We start from the raw sequence: 25352 nt of genomic DNA, 5'->3' as shown, positions 1-25352 counted from the left end.
ATAATTCTTATATTAAATCCTGTGTTTTACCAATAAATATCTGCAATTATCAAATTAGGAATATTGCAGTGCACTCATGCAGCCTGAGTGTATCTAGTTTATTATGTACAAAATCTAAGAATTTTGTAATCTATTCTATTGTGAAAACATGCAGAATTTTAACATCTACAAGTTGGAGYAGAAAATAAGTGTCTCTGTAAAATAGATGCACCATTCGCGAAATATGTTAGGTTTTCTTTCTTTCTTTTTCTTTTTTGTTTCTTTACATAGAAAATGAAAGAAAAAGGTTATAATTTCTTCTAAATATATTTGGGTTAGAAATGAATAAATATTCCAATTAATTTTGTTTAAAAAATTGATTGTATGCAATGTTATATATTTTTCTATCTACCTTTGTTACTTAATTTAGTTTTACTTTCCAGAAATGAAATAAAGCATTAATCACATTTCCTAGTCCAGAATTCAAGCCTAATTTGATATGGTTAGCTTTYGTGGCATTTTATCTGGGATTCTTACAGATTTAAACATTTCAGGCTGTTTTACGAATGTAGCAATAATTTTCTGCATAGAAAAACTGGTGCCATCTTGTGGGCAATATTAAGAACTGCTAAAAAAAGTATTTTAGAAAAAAAAACAGGTAACAGATCAGTATCTGTATTTAACATCATGAATCAACTGAATTATAGACATGTATTATGTGCCATAAGAAGCTATGCAGAAACTGTAGTCTTAAAACTGTATTACTTAAGGAAAATGGATAATGGAATTAGGAGTTGTTTATACAGTCCCGTTTATTTTCCAACAGCAAAATAACACAGCATTTTTCCAACAATTTCATTTATTTCCCCCAAATGTAGAATGATCAAAAAAAAAWCGACCCAAGAGGCTTCAATTCACATTTAATCAGCACCTGTTTATTTTTGCACTCATTTCTTTATCTGTTCGTCTCTGATTTTGTTCTAAGACTGTGCAAAACCTGTTGTGCTTCTCTCCCCCCTTCACACGCACACACTCACAAACACTCCTATCCACAACATTTGCCAGCCAAGCTCCCTGCCCACCCAGTTCTCATTCCTGCATGAATCCACATGAAACTTTGTTTTAGCAGTGGTTCTAGTTTAAGGCCTCTTCTTGTTTGCCAGATTCAGAATAGCATAACCTCATCAATAACACTTCTATCAAAGATCATACGCTAAGAGCGTGACTCAAAAATGTTCTGTGATTCCTCCACCGTAAAGCTGTATCTTATAGAACTGTAATCGGTTTTGTGCTCTGAGACCCTGTAGGCAAGTGCTGGTTAGGCTGTTTTGAGTTTGCTGAATTAATTTATATTGACTAAAGGCAAACACTTTTAAAGTCTTGCCAGCAGGTTTGAAACAGATAGTCTATCTGGAACAAAGTTTGAAGTCATCACATGTTTGGATCAGTCTCTTCCTTTGTGAWAGTTTAATATTTTTGTTTCAGTAAAACTTCAAAAGTTTTGTTTGACCTTAATAAGACCTTTGGGATCCTTTGCGGGAATGGAGATCTGTGTAGTATTTTACTCAGAAATTCCCTTATTTAACTTGATATGCACAGTCTGCTGTTCCTTTACAGTGATGATAAAGTAAGAAATGGAACAGATACATGCAAATTTATTAAAGGGATGTAATAGAATTCTATACTTTAAGAAGATTCCTGATGATACAGTTTCAGCTTCCATATAAAGACAGGTAGCTCTAGAAAGTAATGGTATCTGTTTTCCCTGTCTTTGTGTCTCCTGCTTGACTGATTTTGGTGTTTAAGAAAATGCAAGTTCCAGCTGAAATTTTTCCCATGCTTAAGCCATTTATAATATTTTTCTTTCATGTGGATTCTCTGGTCTCTAACTAGGAATGAATATGGACTATAATCTTTTTTTTTTTTTTTTTTTTTTTTTTTTTTTTTTTTTTTTTTTTTTTTTTTTTTTTTTTTTTTTTTTTAATTGGACAAACTTACAGGATATCTCATTCCTTTCCTACCTTGGCATGTTATTTTCATTGAACTTGCAGAAGCTTTCTTTTCTTTGGGAATTGTACCTTGCTGTCAAAACTGGCTGAAACTATTACAGATTGAAAAATTCTGAGGGTGGGAGGCAAACGGAGCATGGTTATACAAGCTTTATGACTATGGAAAAGGTAATCAAAATTCTCAGTCTGCATCACTRTGGTCAAGTGTTCAGGGTACGTAGCACTTATAAAATGCATGGACAAAGGTAAAGAAACTCAATTTATACCTTTATTTTAATTCTCATGAATGTGAAGCCAATTTTGAAATATTGAGACCTCAATTGTGATTTAATTGGTAACATTGTGCTAGACATATCATGGAGCAAGTTCAAAAACCAACGTTCTCTTGGATGACCTCTGAATGTCAAAGTATCCATGACAGCTGGCACAATTCTGCTTTTTAGTATATGCTCGTGCTTTTAAAAAAGGAGATATGGGTTTGGTTTTGGAAGAATTAGCTAAATATCTCTGAAGGCCAGTAATTTATTGCAAATATATTCAGTGGATTCTGACATCTTTTGGCATCAGTGAATGTGAAAAAGGGAAAATGAGCCCTTCTTGATTCATGCACTTTTGAGGTTGTGCATGGTTCATCTACTTTTATTGGATAATTTTTGCCCACTATACAACCCTACTGAGTTAATGATATTATTATATTACTAAGGGTAGACTTTCATTTTTGTTTGTAAAATAAACATCTCTAGAGTTAAAATCTAAACAGGAAATAGGAATCAGTCTCATCAACCTTTGTAGGTTCTAATCTGAGATGTTTACATTCTGTGTCTCTTCATGAAACTCATTCTTCTTTTTGATCCCCCTTGAGCAAGGGTCGGGTCTATCAATCATAGTACTTTCCTCATCACTGGGATTTCCTGTAACTATTACCCAATAATTCTTATCTTCTTCAACTTTATGAGAGTTCAGATAGGTGTGACAAACCACTTCATATTCCATCCCAAAATAGGATCTGTAAAGTCAAAAAAAAAAGAAAAGGAGAGGGAGAGAAGAATGAATATACACAAAAATTCAACAAGTTTGCATTATCTGTAACTCACTTAACATTTTTTCATGCTTGTTTTGGCTTATTCAGAGACATCACTATGCACTTTCAGATATCAGACCCTTAACAGAAACACTCACAAAGACATCCCACTTTATTTCTTAGTAATAATTTAGAAATTTGAAATCAAAGGAAATGCCACGTTTCTAGATCCAAAGCCAAAGAAGCTGTATTGGTATAACGCACGGATACACTGACTCAACATGTGCAAGGTGAATACATTCTATGCATTCTTTTACSTCAGTATTCTTTTTGACTGATGAAAATTGTGCCTACTCAACCTACCAGACCTTGTTTCAGCCTCAGATATTGGATACAAATCCTTAATGGAATCTTGCTCGCAGTTTAATGGGAAGCAATTGGTATACTCCATAACAATGCTTAGTCAATACTAATTCGATGAACGTATATTAACTTGGATTGTTGGTATAACTAGTTTATTGTGAGATTCATGTGGACAAAAGCAGCATACAGGTTTATGCACTATGTTTTTATTTAGTTCTCATACTTATTCCATTTCTTAGCATYCTATTTTGTCTTCAAAAACTAACTTTAATTGTTCACAATTTTCAAAGAGAGAATGACCAAGAAAACAGGGGAGCTTGGAAACGTGATATGACATGAATTATAAAGAAAAAATATGAATGAAACTGAGCTGATTGTCTGCATAATCAAGATGGCACRTAATACAGTCCAGTAATAAAACTGAGGAAAGGAAAACATGCGTTCTGCATTCTTTTGCATTTCTACAGTGTGTGCCTAAAGCAACCATCTTGTTCCTCACAGTAATTCTTCATGTGTTGAGTTCGCACATCATTATGCACATCCGTTATCCATTATAAATTCTTAGTCCATTATAAATTCTTCTTACCTTATCCAAAAGTTCCTTGGAACGGCCAAGCTCCGATTAGTATGGCAATGAGTAATAATAACGTTAGAGTTCGCCTGGGGGAAAAAACAAACAAACAACTCCCCAAAAAACTGATGTGACAAAGGTAATGTTAACTATTCTTACTCAAATTAAATGCTTTTATTTATTACATATAATCAGCAGCCTTAATGTAAGTCTACACTCCTCTGTATTGCTCTGAGACTGCTGTGCATTGGTAGTATGATATTTTACATCTTTTCGGTTCTCAGTAAGATTGTCGTAACAGCTCAGACTAGCCAAATGCTTAGCCCTAAGATAGACATGTTCTCCTGTCCAATACATTCCAATCCACTTCCTTGTACAGGGCTCTAGAAGGAGGGGAGGGAGGAGAAAGAAAATATATCAAGCAAGCAGTGGAAGAGGCCTTCCAGGGGCCTGTGCCACTGTGCCATCAAGGTTTGTTCCTCTTACACTGGATATTTGCCAGATGAGAGGTTTAGATAGCTTTGTGACACAGTCTAGAACGTTATACTTAAAATTTGTAAGTTGGCAAAATATAACCGAATTAATCTTTAGTAACTTTATTTTAATACAAATATTACCTTTGACAATTGCCTAATTTTGAATGTATTACAGAGCTAGTTCATTTATATGAGTCACAATTCAAAGCTGTAGAATTACACTTATAATTGTGATATTTTGCTATTCACACGGCACTGCAGAGAGCCTAGAAGCAATGTGAAAGAGGAAAATTCTACGTTTAATGTATTTACAAAAGATTAAAAAAAAAGAACACATTTGAAAAAGCAGGCACGTATTCTAATGCCTTGATTTTTTGAGAGTTTTAAATTTAATGTAAAGAAGTCTTAAGCAACCACAGCTCCTATAAGTGGAAATGAAATTCTGAGTGCTCAGAAGTCCTGAAGTTCAGATTCCAGGTGCTGTATCCTCAGAATGTGACGTTCAGAGTAAACACGCACCCTTGAAAATTCTGGTCGGAAAAACTGAGCATGAATGTCAAAATGAGCACCAGAACCCAACAGCTCTATATCCAGATTCTGTATTTAAATGGATTGTTCCTTCCGTCTCCTCCTTCCTAAAATTAAAACTCAGATTTTACATAGGGAAGGATGTGAATTAAATGGACCATCTGTGGTTTTAATTAAATCCTCATAACATTTTCTAGTTTTAATTTCTTACAGGAACTGGAAATCCTTCATATTCAAGACGCAGCTGTGGATCCAGGAATGTTGCATGCCAGTGAGTCAAATAAGAAAGTTCATCTGTCAAAAACACTTGCTGGAGGTAAGATTTTTTAGCAAATCTCAGAAATGATTTATGATCACTTGCTAGATACAGCTGTAAAAGGAAACATACATTAAGGAAAGTATAAAAAAATTTGATTTTTCACAAGCAAATAAATTTTTTTCTGCTGAAATTTTTTTAAAATCACCTATCAAAATCAAGTTATACATTCAAAAACTCAAATTAGATTTGATGTTATTGATAAACTCATGAAGTAGCTTTTCTCAGACTAAACCAGTGAATGCTAATTAATAATTGAATTTACATTTCATTCACATTCATCAAAGTGGTTGATGAAAGGGAAAATTTTATCATATTTGTGGTGATTTATTCCAAGTGTGTACACAACATGTAATATCTTCTCTGCTTCTAAGTTATGAAGAGGAACCATGTTAACATTTAATAGAAATCTGCTACATTTGAATGATGAAGTAAGATGTTATTTCATACACAGAATATAGCTTTTTCTTCACAAGAAATGACATGTTGTTGTTTTGGATTCATTTAAAGAAAGTTTTAAAAAAACTCTCTTCCTGTAATGATGGATTTTTTTAGTGTTCCATAAAATATTTTTAATTTACTTCCTTCCCCCCCACACCCTTTTCTTTCAATCTCCCTTATACAAACATTCTGGCTGCTAGACCTCTTGGTCTGCACACCTGATCCCAGGGAAGTTGCATAAACTTTCTAAAGAGGTTTTGCTTATCATGAGTGGTCAAGAGAAAAATCTGAACTGCTTTAAGCTATTTAATCATAAAACATGATTATGATTTTGATGCAAGTTTATCTTGAATACAGACAACTAAATAAAGAAACAATGCACAAAAACCCAGTATTTACCATTTTAAATTGCTTGCGCCCTATTATGCTACCAAGAACAAGGCAGCTTTTGTATATCAGACACATAGGTAATATAATATACATATTTTACAAGCATTTCTAATGCAGTTAAACATATGTAAATAAATGAAAACAACAGGATGTAGGTAAAGAATATATAGCAGGAGAGAAGGGTGGCCAAGACTATAAAAAGTGAAATTCAGTATTTTAGACTGAAGAGCAAAATACATTAAATAGTTTTCAAAATGTTTTATATAAAAGAATTCCCAACTGGAATTTATACCATTAAAGAATGGTATAAAAAGGGAAATTAAACTGGACCAAGTACCTGGCCTTCAGCCGCTTTATTTATTATCACTTCTCTTTCTCATTTTTGTCTCCCTCAGTTATTCTTTCTTCTGTTTCTTTCTTCATATGTTTACTTCTCCATACTGCTTCTTTAATGAGGACGCTGAACTACATTAAGATCAGGATTAGGATCTGTTTTCAAACAGATTACATCTGTTTTCAAAATTCAGGGCAGAGACCATCAAAGCATGTTTGAAGTCTTTTTTAGCAGGTTTCTGAGTTAAGATCATTCAGCACCTTTCCATTAGGGGCTGATGAGTTAAAAGCAGAAGGCCTAGCAGCACTAAGAAATTCTTCCTTGCTCTAGGTTTATAGCATTAATGTTATCACTATCAAGAAAAAAAAGATAGCTTTTTCAGTGAAGCTGCCATAGTGTTAACCCAGAATAATTTTGATCTAAGTATGATCCTGAATCTGTTTTACGAAGTTAAGATGTTGAACCACCATACAAATGGTTAGATAAACAGTAAATGCATTCCCTCAGGATGTTACCATTTACATTTACAACTTTATTGACTTACCATTTGATCAGAAAACCCTCCTGTTGCCCCAAGACCAAATTTTTGTCCAAATTTAACGGGTTCACCCACTGAACCTCCATCAACACTATTAGAATAAAAAAAGAAGAAAAAGAAAAGAGAAATTCAAATATATTACTTTACAGATCATTTTTGTGTTTAGGTCTATAATTAGGTCTTGTGACATCACTTCACTTTGTATTAAGTTTACTTTTTAAAATAGCTAAAATATGTTAACAGAAAAATTGTTTCATAGATAATTTACTTGTTAAAATGTTTAATGAAGTTTGGACTGTATCGATTACTTTTTAACATGCATTCATTTACATACAGGCTGGAAAAATAACATTCAATGGAAAATTGATGGGGATTCAGGACCGAGTCCCCCTGAAAAATATACTTAATACTTGCATCTGAAAAATCACAGACTAAAAGCAGAACAGTGATTCCCTATAATTTAAGGTATGTTGCTATTAATAAATATATGATGTATATTTAGTAATCTGGTTCCTTACATGAACATGTATGCTGGTACATGCCTACTTGTAGAATGATTTCTGCATCTTACATTAAAAGAATCACCAAATTATGTGCCAGCCTGGTCTGGGTATATTCAGAGTCAAAACCTGTGTAGCTGAGGAATTGTGTAGTCAGTTAGTGAGGGGACTTCGTGGTACTTTGGTTGCAGCTCTACAAGGCCTAAATTGTGCTCCTGACATCGAAATTCTGTATTTGGTCTAACTCAGTATTTTGCTGAATCAGGGTCACCTTGTACTCTTCAGCACTATTTTTACTGTTAAATATATGCATTCACTAGAGCTTTCTGTCATTGAGCCAGGCTCTGTTATTCTGTTTTTGCTCCTCAAACAGCTGGGATTAAAGATGCCTTTCAGAGAGAGATGATGATTGTTTTTTTAAGGAGTACAGAGGCACTGTACACTTCATGTACAGCAAAAGCAATGATAATTTTGTTTCGGAGTCCTTTCAAATGTATTCAAGGAATTACAGGAACTACATATTTGAGGAGTATTTAAGCAGTCCTCCTATCTAAGTGATACTTGGACATATTTTGTGTTCTGCAGCTGGAATATAACTGCATTAAAAAGAGCTGCAGTGCTTAACAAAAGATACGAAGAAATCTATATGGGTTCTGCTTTCATACCAGTTCTGTACTGATGTCACTGCAACTTCCTTGGAGTTATACACAGTAATATGCAGAAGAGAACCAGGCTCAACGCATGACTCAGGTTAAAGGTCTGTCTTCAACAGATTAATCTCACACAAATTCTTTTGCATATTACAAACTCTGTATTTCTCAACACAAGGTATTGAAATCTAACATAATAATTAAGAACAACTCCAAATAAGGTACCAAACCTTAAGATACAAAAAGTGTTTCGACCAATAGGGTCCATGCTTTTGACTGCACTAACTCCACAGGGAGCTTGCAGCGATTCGGCCGAAAACATGGCAATCTCATCCAGATCGACGGCCAGCGCCAGCTTGCCGCACACTCCGGGGTAATTCTCCATCGAAGATTTGTTGTTATCTGGGCTCAGAAGCATCACAGTGTCTCCAAAATGAACAAATCCATCCTTAGGGAGTGACAGTTTCACCTAATTTAAAGTACAGGTAATTTAATATCATCAATAATATTATTGATAATAACGATTAATATTACTTGAACTTAAAAATCATAACTAGCTGATAAAATGCTAAACCACAGCATTGGCAGTGCATAAAGACCACCATTAAACCACTGCTGAGCCACACCGAGCTGCCAGCGGCTTCTGTAAGAAGTTACCTTCCTTAGGAGATTATCCCGAAGTTTCTTGGACCTCTGTATTAGAAGTTCTCCGCGCTCCTTCTTCCGCCGAAAATCCTCCAGGAGCTCCTGCTCGCGAGCGAGAGGGGGTAGACATGTTAGGCAGCTTTGCTCTGAGTTCAGACACCGAGGGGAAGGGCGGGGAGGGGAGGGGCRGCTCGGTTCGGCTGCCCGGGCCGGCGGGGGCCGGGGCCGGGCCCGGGGCCGGCCCGCACCTCCGCCAGCGCCGCGTCCTCGCTCCAGTTGCCCACGCGCACCCCGCGGCTGTAGGCGGCCATGGCCGGGGCGCCCAGGCCGCCCSGAGTTGACCGTCGCCACGGAGACCGCTCTGACTGGCGATTGGGCGCTGCCGCTGCAGCGCCCACCAATGAGCGGGRCGAGTAGGGGGGAGGGGGCGGGCTTCTCCTGCCGCGCCCCTGAGGGCGGGGGGAGAGGCCCGCGCCGCCATGGGCTATCAGGGAGTTTTGCGAGGGGGAAAACGGCGACAAGTGTCGAAACAAGCTCCGAAAAGCGACTGTGCCCCTTCCTCGGGGAGGGCAGGGTTCCTGCGGGCAGCTGGAAGGCACACGGGGGGAAAGGATCAAGCTGCTTAGATCTGCAGCCTCTGGGGAGTGCCTGCCAAGGGAGCGTGTAGCAGAGGCAGGCAGCTGCGAATAAATAAATAGATAAATCCGAAATGCGGTCGAGGTGGCTTGTATTTTTGCCTGGTSTGGCAGAAGCTGAAGGCAGGAGGTGGCAGAAGGTGTGAGGGGCCCTTGCTCCCCTCGCCTCTGCGTGGGGCGCCGTGGATGGGCCTGAAGGCCGTTGCCAGGGCAGACAAACAGCAAACACGGGAGTGGTTGTGGTGTTCACTGCCTTGTGAGGGAAACGGGAGATGCTGAACATCAAGAATTTGAGTCAAAATTTGCTGACTTCAAATTCAATGTTCTTTAGTTGTGAATGAATGCCTAATACTAGTTTAAGTAGTCTCAGAATGAGGCTTTATGCCAAGGAGGTGCATGGACTGAACGTATTAAATGAGTTCATGCTACTAACACTGCAGTGTTGGTAAAGAAAATGAATGTGTGAGAGTGCTTTGATTACAAATATTTGGGGGTTTGATTATTTTACTTTTGTAGTTTGACAAGATAGGCTAAGGGAATATACTATACCTTGTAGATAGCCTGAACCAGTGATTTTCAATGAGGGTGTAGATCCTTGTATAGAATATTTAATCCCTTTATAACTGGCTTGTTTATCTTCYAGATTTAATATTGTGATGAGGTTTTGTAAACTGGACATTTTAAAAAGCTTTAAAGAAAATGGCTTTTGTGTGACCAGTGGGGCAATGTGTTATCATCAGCTAAAGTTTTGACAATAATTTGACGAGAAAGTTGGCTGTTTTGTTTTTATGCCAGAAGTTATTAAGCAGAAAGCTATTCAGCATAACCTAAAGCCTTAAAAATAAATAAATAAATAAATAAATTGTTCAAATAGCTCCACTCTGTGGACAATTCAGGTAAATATTCCTGCATTTTCCTGCACCAAGCTATGCTAGAAGAGATGCTGAAATCTGAGCAACCCATTTCTCAATTGTTTAATTTAAATAGGCAGGAAGCGTCATTTATCTTGGCCTAATATGAGAAGCCAAAAAATTTTGAAAGTGTCAGATGTGATTTGAAGTCTGAAGTGTTTGCATTCAAAAACCTTTAATTACTTTTCTATGTTGCTAACACTTTYTGTTTAGCACTTCAACCAACCGGACAAGCAACTTAAGCCAACTCATGCTTATGTTTTTCAAAGAACTACCAATTTAAATAGGTTGACTTGTTAATACTTGGTAATACTTTATATGCTTGCATGCAAATCCTAATGTGGATTTGTCACACTTTAGTTACAACTGCGTAATATATTAAATTTAAATAAAAGATTTACTTCACTTACGTGAATGTGCATTAAATAGTTTCAAATCTTCTTGACTTTTTTGTTTCAAAATGAAATAAATACTAGCAAGTCATCATTATAAAAGTATATGATATCCTAGGTCATATTAATTAAGGAGAACACATGCACTGTGTGTATGTAGGTAGTATGTAAAATATGCACTATTCTTCCCTAGTTTTTGGAGCCTGCTGCATTGTTTTGTGGATCACTCTATATTTAGTTACAGACGTATTTTTATGTAAATATTATGTGTAAGAAGTGTTTATACTCAAAATTTATGTACTTACTGAAATGTCTCTGTGCATCTTATAGTAGGACTATGCAGTGACTATCCTTGTCACTTGGAAAGTTTTCATTTCTGATTGCATAGTAACCCCTGAAAACAAACAAAAAAAGCTTTTTATAAATATGTGTCTGTAAGTTGCAAATTTTTATTGGAGAAATGGTTACAGGCATATTCAAATCATCTCAGTTTCCTTCTGATCTGATAAAATCTACATTTACTCTTAACAAGTGTTTGCATTACTAAATGGTGTGAACAAAAGCTGTATTTGTGAAGGAGCTGGTGAAGATTTTGTCCGCTAACTTATGCTGGCGTACAGCTGACCATGTTTAAAGATACATGTTGATTATTGGAATCATGAATATTTCCCTATTTTTATTTCAGTCTTTGTTAAATAAAAGTACAGTCATCGTTTTCAGTGTACTTGAGAAGCTGGAACACATTGTGTCATGGTAAAGAAGTGACACCTGACTCTTCACCTACTGTTCTAGAGTCACAGTTTTTTTCCCTTTTCTTTCTTTTTTTCCTCTCCCTTTTCTTCCTTTATAATAAAAGAGAACAAGATTGTCAAGAAGATCTAAAACCGCATATAGAGCTGTCCGTAGTATGCCTCAGCCATTAGCTTTTATAGAAGGCTGGACCAGTTAGACTTTTAATTCCCTTAAGGTTCAGTAACGTGAGATATAGCGTCTTTTAAATACTTTTAATATACAGATGTGTTGGTGTGTGTCTATGGTATGAATTATTAAAGTTTAACCTCTGTCTAAGTAACTCATCTGACAGGAAGGACAAGGTCTGAATGCATATGAACGAGAGTAAATCCAAGAACATGGTAGGCCATCTTTATTTAAAAGGAATTGGCAAGAGCATCACGTGGGCTTGTGAACTCTTCTATTCATAAAACTCCTTATATCATGGTGAAAAGCACAGTTTTTACTGGCAGGACTGCTTACCAGTTTATGAAGTTCTGTTCATACTGAAAAAAATGCCAAAACTRTGTTTAATCATATACATTTTGATAAGAATGTTTTTAATACTTGCCTTCATTGCCTTGGGAGAGTATCTGCCTTTTCTTTTCTTCTTTTGTTTTGTTTTTCCCTTTGAAGAAAAATTATTAATACATCAAATTTGATTAACAATATAGAATAAATAATTCTACACAGAAGTAGAACATATGTTCTGCARGACCATTTGTCTCTTTTCATTTTACTATTCCACTCTAGCATTATACTGAYACATGCTATAAATCAGAGCTTAGCTATCATTTTTCTTTGCTGTTATTAGTCTTCTGGCTATTAAAATGATTCATCCGATTTTTTAATAGTGTAACTACACTTTCTTATTCTGACCTATTCCCCAAACACTCATCTGTTCACAGCACAGAAAGAATTAAGTAGTTTAAATGTTAAGATTTAAGGATTGCTGTTCTGCCAGACTCWTGTACTGATGTCTCCCATTTTGGTTGTGAATTTTGATGTGGAGTTTTCCTGTAATGCTTGGTGCCAAGGAGCAAGCAAACTGTTTATGCTATAGTGATTTCTGAAATGCATTACGTAAACCTCAGTCTACCTCTTAGAGAAAGTGGTGCAAGATGCTCGTSTGCTGTATTGGCAGTATGTTGATGTAGGTATACAAGTGTGAATTTTCCCAGTATAAATCTAGCTGAAGACGCGCATTGCTTTGCTTGCTCGTTTGGCGCTTTTTAACCAAAAGATGCTGCTAGAGAGAGAAGGAGGAAAGAAGAAAATTTCCAACATGTRTAAGACTGCCAAATACTTACCAATTAAAAGATGGGTCAAGTTATCCAGATCTGCATGGTATTTTCATTCTGACTAGCCTGTAATTTAGACTTGTAAAGATCATGTCCTTTTGAAAAATTATTTTAAAAGAGGGTATTTTCTCTTCAGTTTGAGCTATTTCATTATGACTGGTCATCCTAGCTATTTGAAGTGTTTCACCTCTTTTGCTGGCTGAATCTTATTCAGTGGGCTTGAAAAACCACTTGAGCTCTGAATCTCTCAGAAAAATGTTGCAATTTCAGGAGCAGTAACTTAGAAAAAGAATACGGAAATACTAAGTATGCCTACAAGGATTAATGCTGTGTTCTCCAGAGAGACTAGTATTAACTCTGAAAAAGTTRCCTTGAGTAATGCAAACAGAATACTTCCATCAGCATAGGCCAGATAGCTTTCATGAGGACTACTGTGTTTATTAGCCCAAGCAGAAGTATCTCTTAACARAGCTATACTGCTTCTTACGTTCTGATGTTTATCTCTGTGCAGCACTGTACACTATGTATGTCTACCTTCAAGCAATCTAAAAATTCTTTTCAAGCTGTGCAGGATTTGTCCAAGGCATCATTACCAGAGCAACAAGACTGGTCATATTACTAACTARGTGTAAGGTTTATATTTAATTTGTAGTCTTTAACGTACATGGTTTGATCTCGAGCAGCTCATTTTAAGCACTATTTGCCAGGGCTCTACTGAAAGGCACTTTTGTGCAGTGATGTTCCACCCTACTTAAATATATTGAGTACATTGCACTTACTGACCTACAAAGTTCTGTCATCACCCACAGTCACTGAGACAAAATCGTTGTGYGTGAGGCGTGGTCCTATTTATAAAGGGTGGAAATCAGGTCATTGTCTCTTTTGTTTACTGATCTGTTTAAACTTTGGTTTCCATGAATACTCATGCTTGAGATTTTGAAATTTGCTTTTTTGTGAGCATTTTTTTTTTTTTTGCATATAAAAACCAGTAGCATGAATGTCAACAGAAAGAAAGCCCTAAACTCCATGATTTTAGCTCACTTTGATTTTGACTTTTGGGGTTTGTTCAAACATAGAGTCATGTGAATGTGAACTATTACTCTTGAAACTGAAAAACAACATTTTTGTGTGACCTCTTGTGAACTCAGACTGTTCTGTTTCTTCCCACTTCAGTGCTAACAATAGATCCTGCTTAGGGCTGCCTTTGCTTCCCCGTTTAGTCTTGCCTGCAGCATGATCTTTATCTTCTGTTATGAATTGCCTCTGTGCATAAATCTTTGCAACACTGAGTTGCTTCTCATCGTTTGGACTTCGCATCTCTGTGATGATAATGTTAAGATAGAAAACAACATTCCTTTAGCTTTCCATAGCAGAAATACCTGCTTCACTCTAGAAGCAAAGTAATGATGTTTACAAATAGTACTGGAGGTGCATGTCGGTATATCTCCAAACCTTTGCTAAATTTTCCTGTTAGAAATGGTATCCTACTGGGCCCGCATCAGAAGTGTACTTGTTTTAGTCAAGGATTTAGAGATAAAGAAATATTTTAATGATCAAAATACTTCAGTTCAAAGGAATCTATCTGTTAGATAAAATGAGCTATTAAAAATAAAAGGAACAGAAGCTGACCTATGTATTTATACCACAAAACATGAATTAGTTAAATATTTCTAGCATAACAAAAAGGGACATGATGAGAATCTTTTGTCCTGAGGGAAAAAGAACATGTGTATTGTAATTGTTTTTAAAATTTTCTGCCACCATTCCACTATTTATGGTTTTGATTTGGATGACCTTACTCTGGCAGTGTATTTATGTCAGACATCACAGGCTACAGAAAATATTTTATATGTCTGAAGACCCTGGCAACTGCTCTAATTTGAGACTTTGAATATTTCTGTATTTCTGTGTAACTACTGATTAGTAAATTAGCATTTCTCAGTCGGCAACTTTTCTCTGAACTGTGTGAGAGAAATGTCATGTCATTATAATGCCAAGGACTCAAGGAACAGATGATGAAATAACTTCTAAAGTACTGATGCGTGTCCTCCTGTTAGGACCGTTTTCAGAGTGATGAAATGAGACAGAGCGAGGCAGTTTTCTCCCAATTTTACACCTGCAAAAAGGAGAGCTGTGCAGAAGCGAGGGAGAGGTTTGTGGGAAAGGAGGCAGGGTATCTGCCAGTGGGAAGAGCATGCAGTGCTTTGATACGGGAGAGTGCTGCTGATACTGGCTTGTACACGCGCTGCACATGCCGAAAGCCGGGCAGCTTCCACAAGGGGGTGTCTCTAACCCCTTCGGAGCAAAAGGAGCTGCTGAAAGCCCTGCTGACTTTCGTTATATACAAAGAACTTTTGACTAAGGTTCCCTTTGGCATAAAATATGCTTAAAATTTGTTATTTCTCTTTATTAGGCAAACGATAATGCAGCTTTCCCTCCTCCTGCAACAATGTCCCCAAAAGCACAAGGCATTTTTAATAATACATACAGAACTAATTAGAAGTAGGGCTACGTTATTAAGATTACTAGGCCATATGCATTGTCATTATTTAAACTTCTAGGAACCTGCCTAGGAGGAGGCAGATATATAAAAGCTTGTACGGAGTCACTGTGGTTCGTGCCGTCTGTTCATGTCTGATGTGGTTCCTAAGGTAATGTGTTGTTTCATCTTGGTAGRAATTACTGAGGAGTAAGTAATATTAAATAAATAAAACAATTTAAAGATTTTCTTTAAAAAAGCTCTAACTCTTTAGCTAGTGCTTTCACATGGAAAGTGAAAGCTTGATTATTTTTGAACAACTTTAAACAATAGTAGCTATAGGAAACAAGAAATGAAAGGTAGGACAAAATTAGTGATATAAAAACTAAAGGGCTATATTCAATAGAGGGGAAAAGGTGGTGGGTTTAGTTTATTGCAGGTTACTCCAGTGAAGTCAGTGGACTTATGTTTGTGTAAGATGATAATCATATAAGGCTATGCATTTAGCTCCATTTTACATAGTGTTTTGACATAAAGAACTGTTCAGTGTCTTACAGGTTTAAGCCTGTGTGGAGAACAATCACTGCATCTACAAACTGCTTTTTAATCTCAGTTGATCCTGGCAGCAGTCTTTGGCAAAACTTAAAGCAGCCACATTTTCTTACAGAAGACTAATTGCTATAACCATAATGATTTCCCATGATGTAGGAGGGTAAGTGCATGATTCAGTAGAGTCAAATTTGAGATAAAAAAAAAAAATGACTAGAGATAGTCATAGAATGGAATAGCATAGAATGCTATTAGGGCAACTCTGCAAGCTTTTATGTCAATAAAATATTAGTGAATATGTAAGATGAGAAACACTGAAGAACTGGTTTAATTAACAGTGACGTTTTAAGCAATGATCCTGGCCACGTGCTTGTTGTATAACTTTGGAAAATTGAGAATATATTCAGAGAGGAGAAAGGTGAATTAACCTTGGGAGACAAGCTAGATTTTAACACTGACTGTAAGGAGAGTTAAACGTTTGACTCTTAGTGACTGGATGGAGGAAGAAGTAACGTTCTTCTGATTCTTTCAAATTCAGGATATGAAGTTGTTTTCTTTACTCATTCTGTTTCTTTTTCCAAATTCGCTTATTTCATGGAATCACTTGAAGCTACTTAGTCCCTGAAGAGTTGATAGGCACTTCAGGTGGAACTCTGTGTTACACGTATTTTTGCTGATATGAGTTCCAGGTACTTACTGAGCATAATACATATTGCTGTTACTTTTATTCATTACTTTTATAACCACTGCCGCCTTTTCTTTTCCTCATGTGCTTGTTTGTTATGCCCTGTCTAAAATTTAGATCACAATAAATTTGAAGGACTGCATTAACCTGTTTCGAAAGTCTTGTGGTCCTTTGCATTCCTTTTATAAATATATCTCAGGTGGGAATGCATTTATTCATACCATTATTTTTGTAGCTTGTATCCTCCATTGGCTGCATCTCACATAGTACGAAGTATGAAAGCAACCAAAAGCGACAAGGAATTGTGTTATTTAGGAGTGGCCTTTTGCAAGTTGCAGGTACATCCCACAGTTGGGTAGAGTCTGGCTAGGTATTTTTCTTAACTAGATGACATACTTTCCTACTTTCAGTAAAAGTCTTTCTAATAAACAGCCTGCACTGACCTAAAATTTCATAAGCTGGTTTCCCCTGCAAAACACATTTTNAAAAAAAAAAAAAAGCTAAGAAAGCAAACAAACTGAATTAATATGTATGTTAAAGACGAAATGATCACAACATAGAGTGTGCCTGATTCTTCTTTCTGTGTGTATTTAGAAAAGGCAAAACCTTGACCTGTAAAAGAAAGTATTAGGAATACTCCTGGCTATTGTTAACTTCTAACATGAAATAGTCAAAGTACTGAGCTTCAGTCAGTAAAAGCATGAAAGATGTTTCTGTTCCTATCAGTGGAAAAGTATTCTGGAAGCATCTGTTAGTTCTCAGAAGTTTGTGCATGTTGTATTTTATGTTATTGGGAATCCTACACAATTCTAATTAAACTTGGAAAGCTGGTGGACATCTTTGTTGCTTTAACAACTTTTGATGCTCCTGTAAAAGGTTTATATTTGTATGCCAGCTTAGCAAGCCTGATTTACCACTAAGACTCGCTGGTATGATTTATTCCTCTGTTATCCTCTGTACAGTTGGTGAAGTGGTAATCTTGGCAAAGGCCATCTGCAGTCCTGTGGAAGCTAGAATTGCTGAACTTCCTGAAAGCTTTTCAAAGACAATGGTGTCAAAAATAACCTAGAAGCTTTGTCTTCATATAGTAAAAAAGAAGGTATTTAACTACTGTATCTTTCTCGCTTAAATGACAGATAAACAAAATAATAATAATCTATGTAGTGTACAGCTGCATTTACCTCAAAGCACATTGAAGATTAACTATTGGAACCTCAACAGCTCTGGACGGCAGCTGTTTGAATCTCTACCTTACTTGTGGAGAAATTAAAATAAAGTGAGCAGCTACCTGATCGAGGTTCACTATAAATTTTTTTCCAGTGTATTTCATAAATGCTTAATGATTTAACTTAGGCATTTCGGTATAAGGTGGCTAAGTGGTAACTAGAGCTGTTGAGCCCAATTTGAAATGCTAGAATTAAAACCCATCATTTTTTACTCAAATCTGCTGCCCAGCCTGTGGACCACAGTTTTTTTGTGCTTGGGGCTCAAGCAAGCTTACTGGTAACAAGTGCAGAATCGTCGTGCTCTTCCTGTTCTCTTCAGCAACATGTTCCTCTCTCTTCCTGTGTTGTCCTAATCCTCAGTTATTGGTAGAGTAGTATCTTGAATAACATATTTTTGTATTTTCTGAACAGTGTACTGAAGTGCGTTTTTGACCTTAGCTGTCTTGACAGTGCAAAGGCCTAAAGACAAAGCAGGAATTGGCAGTGATGACAGAGATGATGTACAGGACATGAAGAGTGAAGACAAGAAGCTTGGACAGGGAAGGTGAAACCTGTAAATCYGTTTCAAAGATTTCTTCAGAGAGAGATATGATGAGCGTCAGGCCAAGCAAATGATATTTCCAGCAACGTTGTGGATCCACCGGAGAACAAGGCAAGGATTTAAGGAAGGAAGAGGAGGCAATGAGACAGAAAAAAAGAAAACAATTTTTCTCTGTGTGGTGAAGAACAAATAATGCCTTGATGCCTTTTTATGAAAGCAGATGTTCCAAAATACTCTTGCCCTTGGAAATTGATTCATGCTACAGGTTACACTGATTATTCCCACAGATTTGAGGAGGTAAGAATAGAAAAACAAAATTCAGTGCCAGTCAGTCCTGCAAATGAGTGTTATAGAATCACAATGTAATTAATACCAAATGTGTCATCATGGTTTACTCACTGAAAGGAATTTAGGATGGATGTTTGATTTTTCAGTGAATAAAATGCCATTTCACCCTTTTTAGACACCTTTCTACTGAGGACAGTGGTTAAATTATATTAACAATGCGTTTCCCTTCAATAGTATGACAAAGAATAGAACATACAAATTCTACACACACACACACACACACACACAAAGAGAAGCAGCCATCTGCAGTGGTTTTAATTCTTTCTTATATGATCAAGTGAAAAACAAGTTCAGCTGAGTAGCTAGCAATGCAGATATTCAACATGCTATTGTCTTGAATGGATAACTGATAGTTTTGTTTGGCAATGGTTCTGGGTGAATATTTCCCACCATTGTTAATACCAAGGCAGTTTCTGGTGGGAGCTCTAATACAGAGAAAACTGTGGCTATGAGTATTTTCACTCTATCTTTTAGACCTACTGTAAGCTTGTGAAGCGTGGGTGGTTGCACAGTCTCACATCTGTTTGCACCAACTTTGGGCTCATAGAGGTTTGCAAGGTGGGTAATGAAACAAGTCTGAGGTACGTTAAAGTTTTTGTTTCATATCTCAAATCAGTGTGATGTGGTAACATCATACTGACAATAAAAAAGCAAGCCATCCCTCCAATTTTTTCTCCCTCAGAAATGAAAACTCATTCATTGCATTCATTCACTCTTCAAAACTGCAGCAATGCATGATCTATATGTTACAGTTTCTGTTGTGTGTAATGTTTTAAATGAGACTTACTGTATTATGTGAAAGTACAGAGAGTCTTAGGCTCTATTGAAGTAGCCAATGAACTCACATGCAATGAAACAGTCCTCACCAAATGAGAAGTAAGCATAAATCTCTTTTAAATCTTGCAAATTTAGGGGATATGTATTTGTTTCCAGCCTCCAAAAAGCAGAACTGAGCTAGTTTATGTGCTTTCTGTATGCACGTCTCAGTTCATTCATAAACCTCTATATCTACTGACGCTGAATTCACATTACTGTTATGTTAATTCAATTTTTATGTAAATTCTTGTACTTGAGAGTATAGTATCTTGAGCCTTTCCTTGTTTTGAACAAAGATTTCATTTGTAAGGCATTGTGAGAAAATAGTAGAGCTGAATATTCAGAAAAGTAAAAACAAAGTAAAAACATACAGACTCTGATTTATATTAAGCCTTTCTGTTTTTCTACTTTCACTTGGAAAGTCAAAATCATGTATTTTCAAAGTTGCAGAGGAAGGGAATGTAAATAATCTTTTTAGTTATTTTTTTAGTTAGTTTTAAAATGCTGACATTAATGATTCCTTAATAAGCATGTGCACTATCAAACTAAGAGTTTCAAAACCCGTAGTATTGTTTAGTTTTGGTAAAACTTCTGCAAGTCACTGAGCTTTCCCTGGAGTAATTCACTAACAGGCCTCTCTGTTTTGCAGATCGTTTTACTCCGGAATTGTTTAGCATTCTAGACTGTTCTTAATTATAAAAAGCTAAGTTTAGCTTTTTAGTAAGCAGTATCTTCTGCTCAATCTTTTAAGTACATTAGTGTAGATATTTTGCCCATTGCACTAGACGTGTATCTATCAGCCATTTCCAGTCCTACATTAACTTCTCTATTTTTCTTCTAGCTTTACTTTGGAATAACGTTATTGTGGGCTAATTAATTCATGAGATAGACAGTGGGCCCATTATTCTGGTACTGTTTTTAATTGTACAACATTTAGGTGAAACAGACGTAAGGGGGTTGTTTGGGGCACCAAATTGTACTATGCAACCGTAACTAAAACTAGTGTGATTTATGGAATTGACGATGGACTATAGGCTTCAAACATTAATCTCATGTGCCAGTCAGTCCTTGTGATTGTTTTATAATCTTTGCATGGTCACTAGTTTAAATTTGGGTCCGGGCCAAAAATAAAATGCAGACTGGTTTCATTTTATTTTGTAGTCCTTGTAAGATGAGTAGCTTGGAACAGTTCATGTGCCAGAGAGAAACCCTTAACCACTGCAACAAACACTAGCAATGCTTGCTTTCTTGGTGGCAATCTCAGTAAAGAGGGAAAAAGTGGACTGGGAGGTGTGATCCCATCAAGCCAGGACTGGAGTGTCACAGAAGAATGTTGCAGAAGAAACTTTACTACCATTCCTGCTTGTGCTGAAAGAGAACTTGGCCTCCAGTGTTACATTGCCACCAATTTACAGTGGCTGTTAATTCATTTGGAAATGTGAAACCACCAGACAGTCCTGAATAAACCAATTTAAAGAAATGATTGTTTACCTTCCACCTTTCATCATATTGTAAGGACATGGGTTTGTTAAAGCTACACAGCAATTTATGTTTTTTTACATTAAAAAAATACATTAAAGCTTAGTTTGAAAAAGTGCAAGTATTTAAATGCTTATCCTTTGACCTGAAACCCTCGAAGGGAGCCTCTTGCAAGGGTTGGCAAGGTTTAGCAAAGTATGACAGACAGAAGTGAAACAAAGACCCTCTTTCCTGGGGTTTTCTACTGTCCAGGAAGAGGATTACTGGAGGAAATGGCAGTTGGAAGAGAGCTCTGTGGGAGTGGAAATGAGAAGAAGAGATGAACTGGTATTGATTTTCAGTGGAGAGCTGAACGGCTGGAAACAGCCATTAGTCGATGRCATTGAGTGTGAGAATAAAGGGATCTAAGAAGATAGTTGTGGCTGCGTTCGCATTAGCATTTCCCTTTGAAAAAGCATGGTTTTGAAGCAAATTCGGTGCATTGGATAGGATTGCAGAATGGTTTTGGTACATGTGAGCTAGACTGGTTTTGGATAAAACTGAACAGTAAGCCTGACTCTAGTTGGGCACCTCATGAGCTCCAAGCCCCAGCATTACAGCTGGAACTGACGGCTGGTCTTTTGATGATGTCAGACTACTTGGGAAGGACTTGGATATTTAATCGTAAGACCGGAATAAATGAAGTGAAACCATAGAAAAGCATATCGAGTAGGCATAAAGGCCTGAGAACAATTTGCTTTGGTCTGCTGGTCCATTCCTGTTGTGCCAGATTACGTGCTGATGTAGACATGACATRCTTCCACAAACTGGCATTTCTTCAATTCTATTTTTATCTTTTATTCTGAGAATTACTCCAAATCTCTGCTTTACTGATTTCTGCTAGAAAAGCAACAGTTACATCTGTTTCTGCAAGCCAGTTTGGCTATGTGTTTTCTCTTTCTCAGGAAGTCTCCAGCAGAAAGATTTCAGTCTCCCACCCAGCCATAGATTCGGGGAAAGGCACACCCGACCTGCCCTGAAATCCTGGACTTAAGTGCTTTGACATTTCACACTTGGAAAGATTAACACTGCAAAGACACAATGGAGCTGTGTCATCCTCGAGGTTCCCATACATGTCACTCATTCCTGTTCTCATCGTTCCATTCTCCCTCCCATTTTATGTCGCAAAGGTTATTTATTTAAATAGACAGAAGAGAACAAAATACCACTAGGCAGAAATCAATCTGTCTGCACAGAAGCTATTTTTAAAGCTGTGTTTAGAATAGCACACACTTTTTCCTGAAATGTTTTCAAAGATCATCGTTCATATGACAGAATGGTGTGTGTGCGCATGTAATTCCTGTTGGACATTCCAGAGTTCAGAGAAAACAGGAGCTGCTKGAGAGCTAACAATTGCTAAAACGATCGCCATAGAAGTGACATGTCACTAGCAGATTAATATTAAAAGTTCTGATATATAACAGGAAATGATGCTTAAACCTGAGAAAAATACAGAAGGTAGTTAGAGCTTCTCTATCTGGGAAGGAGTTATTGTTTTATATTTGCATGTAAGCATGGTATAAATTCTTCTGAAACTTGTGGGGCAGTGCTAATGATTTACATGCCTGAGAACTTGCCCTGGTGACAAAAATAGCAAGAATTTTATTTTTAAAACATAAATGAAATACTCCTTAATATGATCATGTGGCAACTCCTATTTCTACCCAAGTGATCAATGCTTTCAGATTTATTAAACAGGATCCCTCCCAAATCAGATAAGTATAACAATACTACTGGTTTTCAAGGCAAAATGAATCATACAGAGATGTCATTGTGACTGGGTTTCGAAGGGGTGACATTCTTTCTCACTTCTAAAGCAAATTAAATTACTATTTTTAATCTTATTCCCAAGATTAATCTGGGAGTATGAGCTGTTTGTGTCAGAACAACGGCACTGGCATGAGCAGAAGTACTGATTATTAAAAGTTAATTCCCCTCTGTCTGTGGGTACTAATATAAATGCTTAGGATATGCCATTTATTTCCATTAAAAATATTCATCTGATATCTGCTTACATTTTTTCTCCTAGTGTATCCTTGAATCGACAATTCACAGCTGTTTCCTGGCAATGCTATGTTATTATTAACATTCTATCTTTTCTCTTTGACTACTGCAGAAATAACTGAATTAGTCAAACTCCTCTGGGTGACAGATGACAGCAACATAAACAAGAGGAAATGCCTGAAACGAAGGCCCTGGAATGAGGGAATCAACAGACCACCCGGAGTTACACCTGAGGATGCACGCGACAGGCAAAGGTCTGAAAACTCGGGTGCAGACTGAGTTTCACTTGAGGAGCTCTTTTTTTAAAATTCAGTTCTTGCACACATTTTGTAAAACACTTTGGTTAATGAGAATTACTGTGAAGAAGCAAAGCTCGCCAGAACTGTATTTTCCTGTTTGCTGTCTTTGTAAAAAAGAAAATTGAATTTACTTTTTTAGTCTTTCAGAGTTTATATTTTGTTACACAGTGGCACAAGTACTTTAAATCTTTTAAACATGCTTCTTATTAATGATTGAAGACGATTATAACTCCAAATTTCTTTGAACTTTGTTCAGACCCTTCTGCCTGTTACAGCAATATGTTATATCATCCGAAAAACTATGTATATATCAAATACTGAGCACGAGCTAGTAATTTGAATTTGCAATACTAAGTTTTGTGCCTAGGTACCTATTGATGTATTGTATTGCTGACCTGTACAAGCCAGAATGTGTGTTTAAAGAGAGAGCAGCCAGAGAAAACTAACCGTTACTTAATGACATATACACATGGTAACTAGGGATGTGATGCTATTGGGAAATTAATCAACTCTTTTAGTCCTCTCATAATTAGGTTTGCAGCCTTCGGGGGAGCACTGTGGATAGGAAGATAGAAATCAAACATTTCTAAGGGGGGGTGGGGGGAAACAACCTTGAAACTTTTTCAAAAATACTGACAGAAGAAAATAGCCATTAATTTATCATCTTAATTAATATCTAAATATAGATGCCGACCTGGCCTCTTTCTGCAGTCTAAACACTCCCTTTGCTGTATTTTGTCTGGTGATAAGAACTGGAGGCCAGTGCAGCTGCTAGAAAGGCTTTTTCATGCCACTGTTTCCTGGTGAGTGCTAGTTTGCCTAATGAAACTTGAAAGCTACCAAAAATGCTACTCTCATTTCCAAGGTTCACTTCCACATGCAAGGGAAAAAAACAACTCAGTAAAAATCACATCATTACAATGTCCTTAATTTAGACCCCTGAAGCTGGACGTGATGGAAAGAGACARTGGATCTGTTAGGTTTTTATTCACACAGGCAAGTTTCAAAGAATTTGTGCAAGCTAAGCCTGATTAGCTCAGGATGCGGTGCAGAGCAGCAAGGTTTGCATGGTTCCAGCAGACCAGGGTCAGCAGCCTTGCAAGCTTGCCAGACAGTATTTTCCTTTCCCAAATTAGAAGTTAAGTGTGCCAGTAGTAGATTTCCTGGTTATTTCTGAACTGTAAATTGAGGTAGAGCCAGGTGCCCTGGCCTCATCCAAAGTCAAGATAGCGCTAATCAGTGAGCCAGTAGTATCTTGCTGCTGTCGAATTCAGCAGGAGCTGCGAACGCCAGGTTGCTGTAGGAGGTTGTGACTGGCTGTTACACCCTCTTTGGCAAAGTACCCCAGAATTCAGCCCCCRAATTACACCACTGGGGTTTAAAAGAAGGTTTTGCTTTTCCAAACCCTATCTGATTAAAAGAAGAGCTGCTGGCGTGTGTGATATGAAGGGAAAAAGTATGTCTTAGTCAAAAATACTGTCTCACTGAGAGACATCCTTCAATTATGAAAAAAGAAACAAGTTAATTCTGATACTCCTGGCTGTTGGATTGAACATGAACAAAGTTTCTCTTTCAGTTYTTGGTACTTGCAAGTCATTCAGTGTTGATGTGTCAGATATCTTGAGTACAATAACTGTCAGACACACACACAGGTTTTGTGTATGCATAAAACAATGGCTCAAAACATTTCGGGGTACGGAACGAATGTTACATACTGCATTGCTGYAGCCTGCTTCTAATATTAGCACAGAATGAACAGCTCACTTCCTGGAGGCTTCGGCAAGCTTTGTTTGCAAATCTTTTTCAGTGATATCAGACATGTGGAATAAATTATCATAAATTGCTTGTGATTAAATGTGTAGTACCAGGAGGATTTGCAATGGTTAATCCTTTTATTTCAGGGATCTGTGAAGAGTGAATTAAGCTGAAGACTGATATATAACTGGTTTTTATTAAAACTAATGCTCTTATATCGTAGTATTGTTTTGTTTAATTATAGAACATAATTTTWAAAAATGTAAGCTTTAGGAATAAGGCAGTTACTAATGTGTACTGGACTAGAACAGTTGTTAGACTATATAATCCACAAGGACCAAAAAGTGACATTAGAGGCATA

At 36.9% G+C, this 25352-nt stretch overlaps 1 protein-coding gene across 2 annotated transcripts; it reads right to left on the bottom strand.

Moving 5' to 3' along the window:
• Window positions 1-1929: 1929 nt before the first annotated feature.
• Window positions 1930-9102, bottom strand: CFAP161 (cilia and flagella associated protein 161). Of its 2 annotated transcripts, XM_085308726.1 has the most exons (7): window positions 9010-9102; window positions 8774-8863; window positions 8347-8585; window positions 6973-7057; window positions 5159-5317; window positions 3959-4032; window positions 1930-2994 (listed from the first exon to the last, which is right to left on the bottom strand). In XM_085308726.1, exons 1-7 carry the CDS (start codon window positions 9070-9072, stop codon window positions 2784-2786), a joined length of 921 nt encoding a protein of 306 aa, XP_085164852.1. In that variant the 5' UTR covers window positions 9073-9102; the 3' UTR covers window positions 1930-2783. The 2 variants fall into 2 exon arrangements, with proteins under 2 accessions (XP_085164852.1, XP_085164851.1); XM_085308725.1 differs by lacking the exon at window positions 5159-5317 and having other exon boundaries at window positions 9010-9092.
• Window positions 9103-25352: the final 16250 nt, after the last annotated feature.

Source organism: Rhea americana, unplaced genomic scaffold, assembly GCF_003343005.1.
Source record: "Rhea americana isolate MKP2758 unplaced genomic scaffold, rheAme1 scaffold_28, whole genome shotgun sequence".
Taxonomy (NCBI): Eukaryota; Metazoa; Chordata; class Aves; order Rheiformes; family Rheidae; genus Rhea; species Rhea americana.
The sequence above is the reverse complement of the archived record's forward strand: the minus strand, read 5'-3'. Positions and strand labels throughout refer to the sequence as shown.

Bases quoted from the DNA above. Each gene is read 5' to 3' on its own strand.
- CFAP161 (XM_085308726.1), bottom strand. From the start codon at position 9,072: ATGGCCGCCTACAGCCGCGGGGTGCGCGTGGGCAACTGGAGCGAGGAC. The intron at 8,586-8,773 runs GTAACTTCTTAC...ACTTTAAATTAG, and splicing joins GGGATAATCTCCTAAGGAAG to GTGAAACTGTCACTCCCTAA. The intron at 4,033-5,158 runs GTAAGAAATTAA...TTTTTCCCCCAG, and splicing joins ATGAAGGATTTCCAGTTCCT to GCGAACTCTAACGTTATTAT.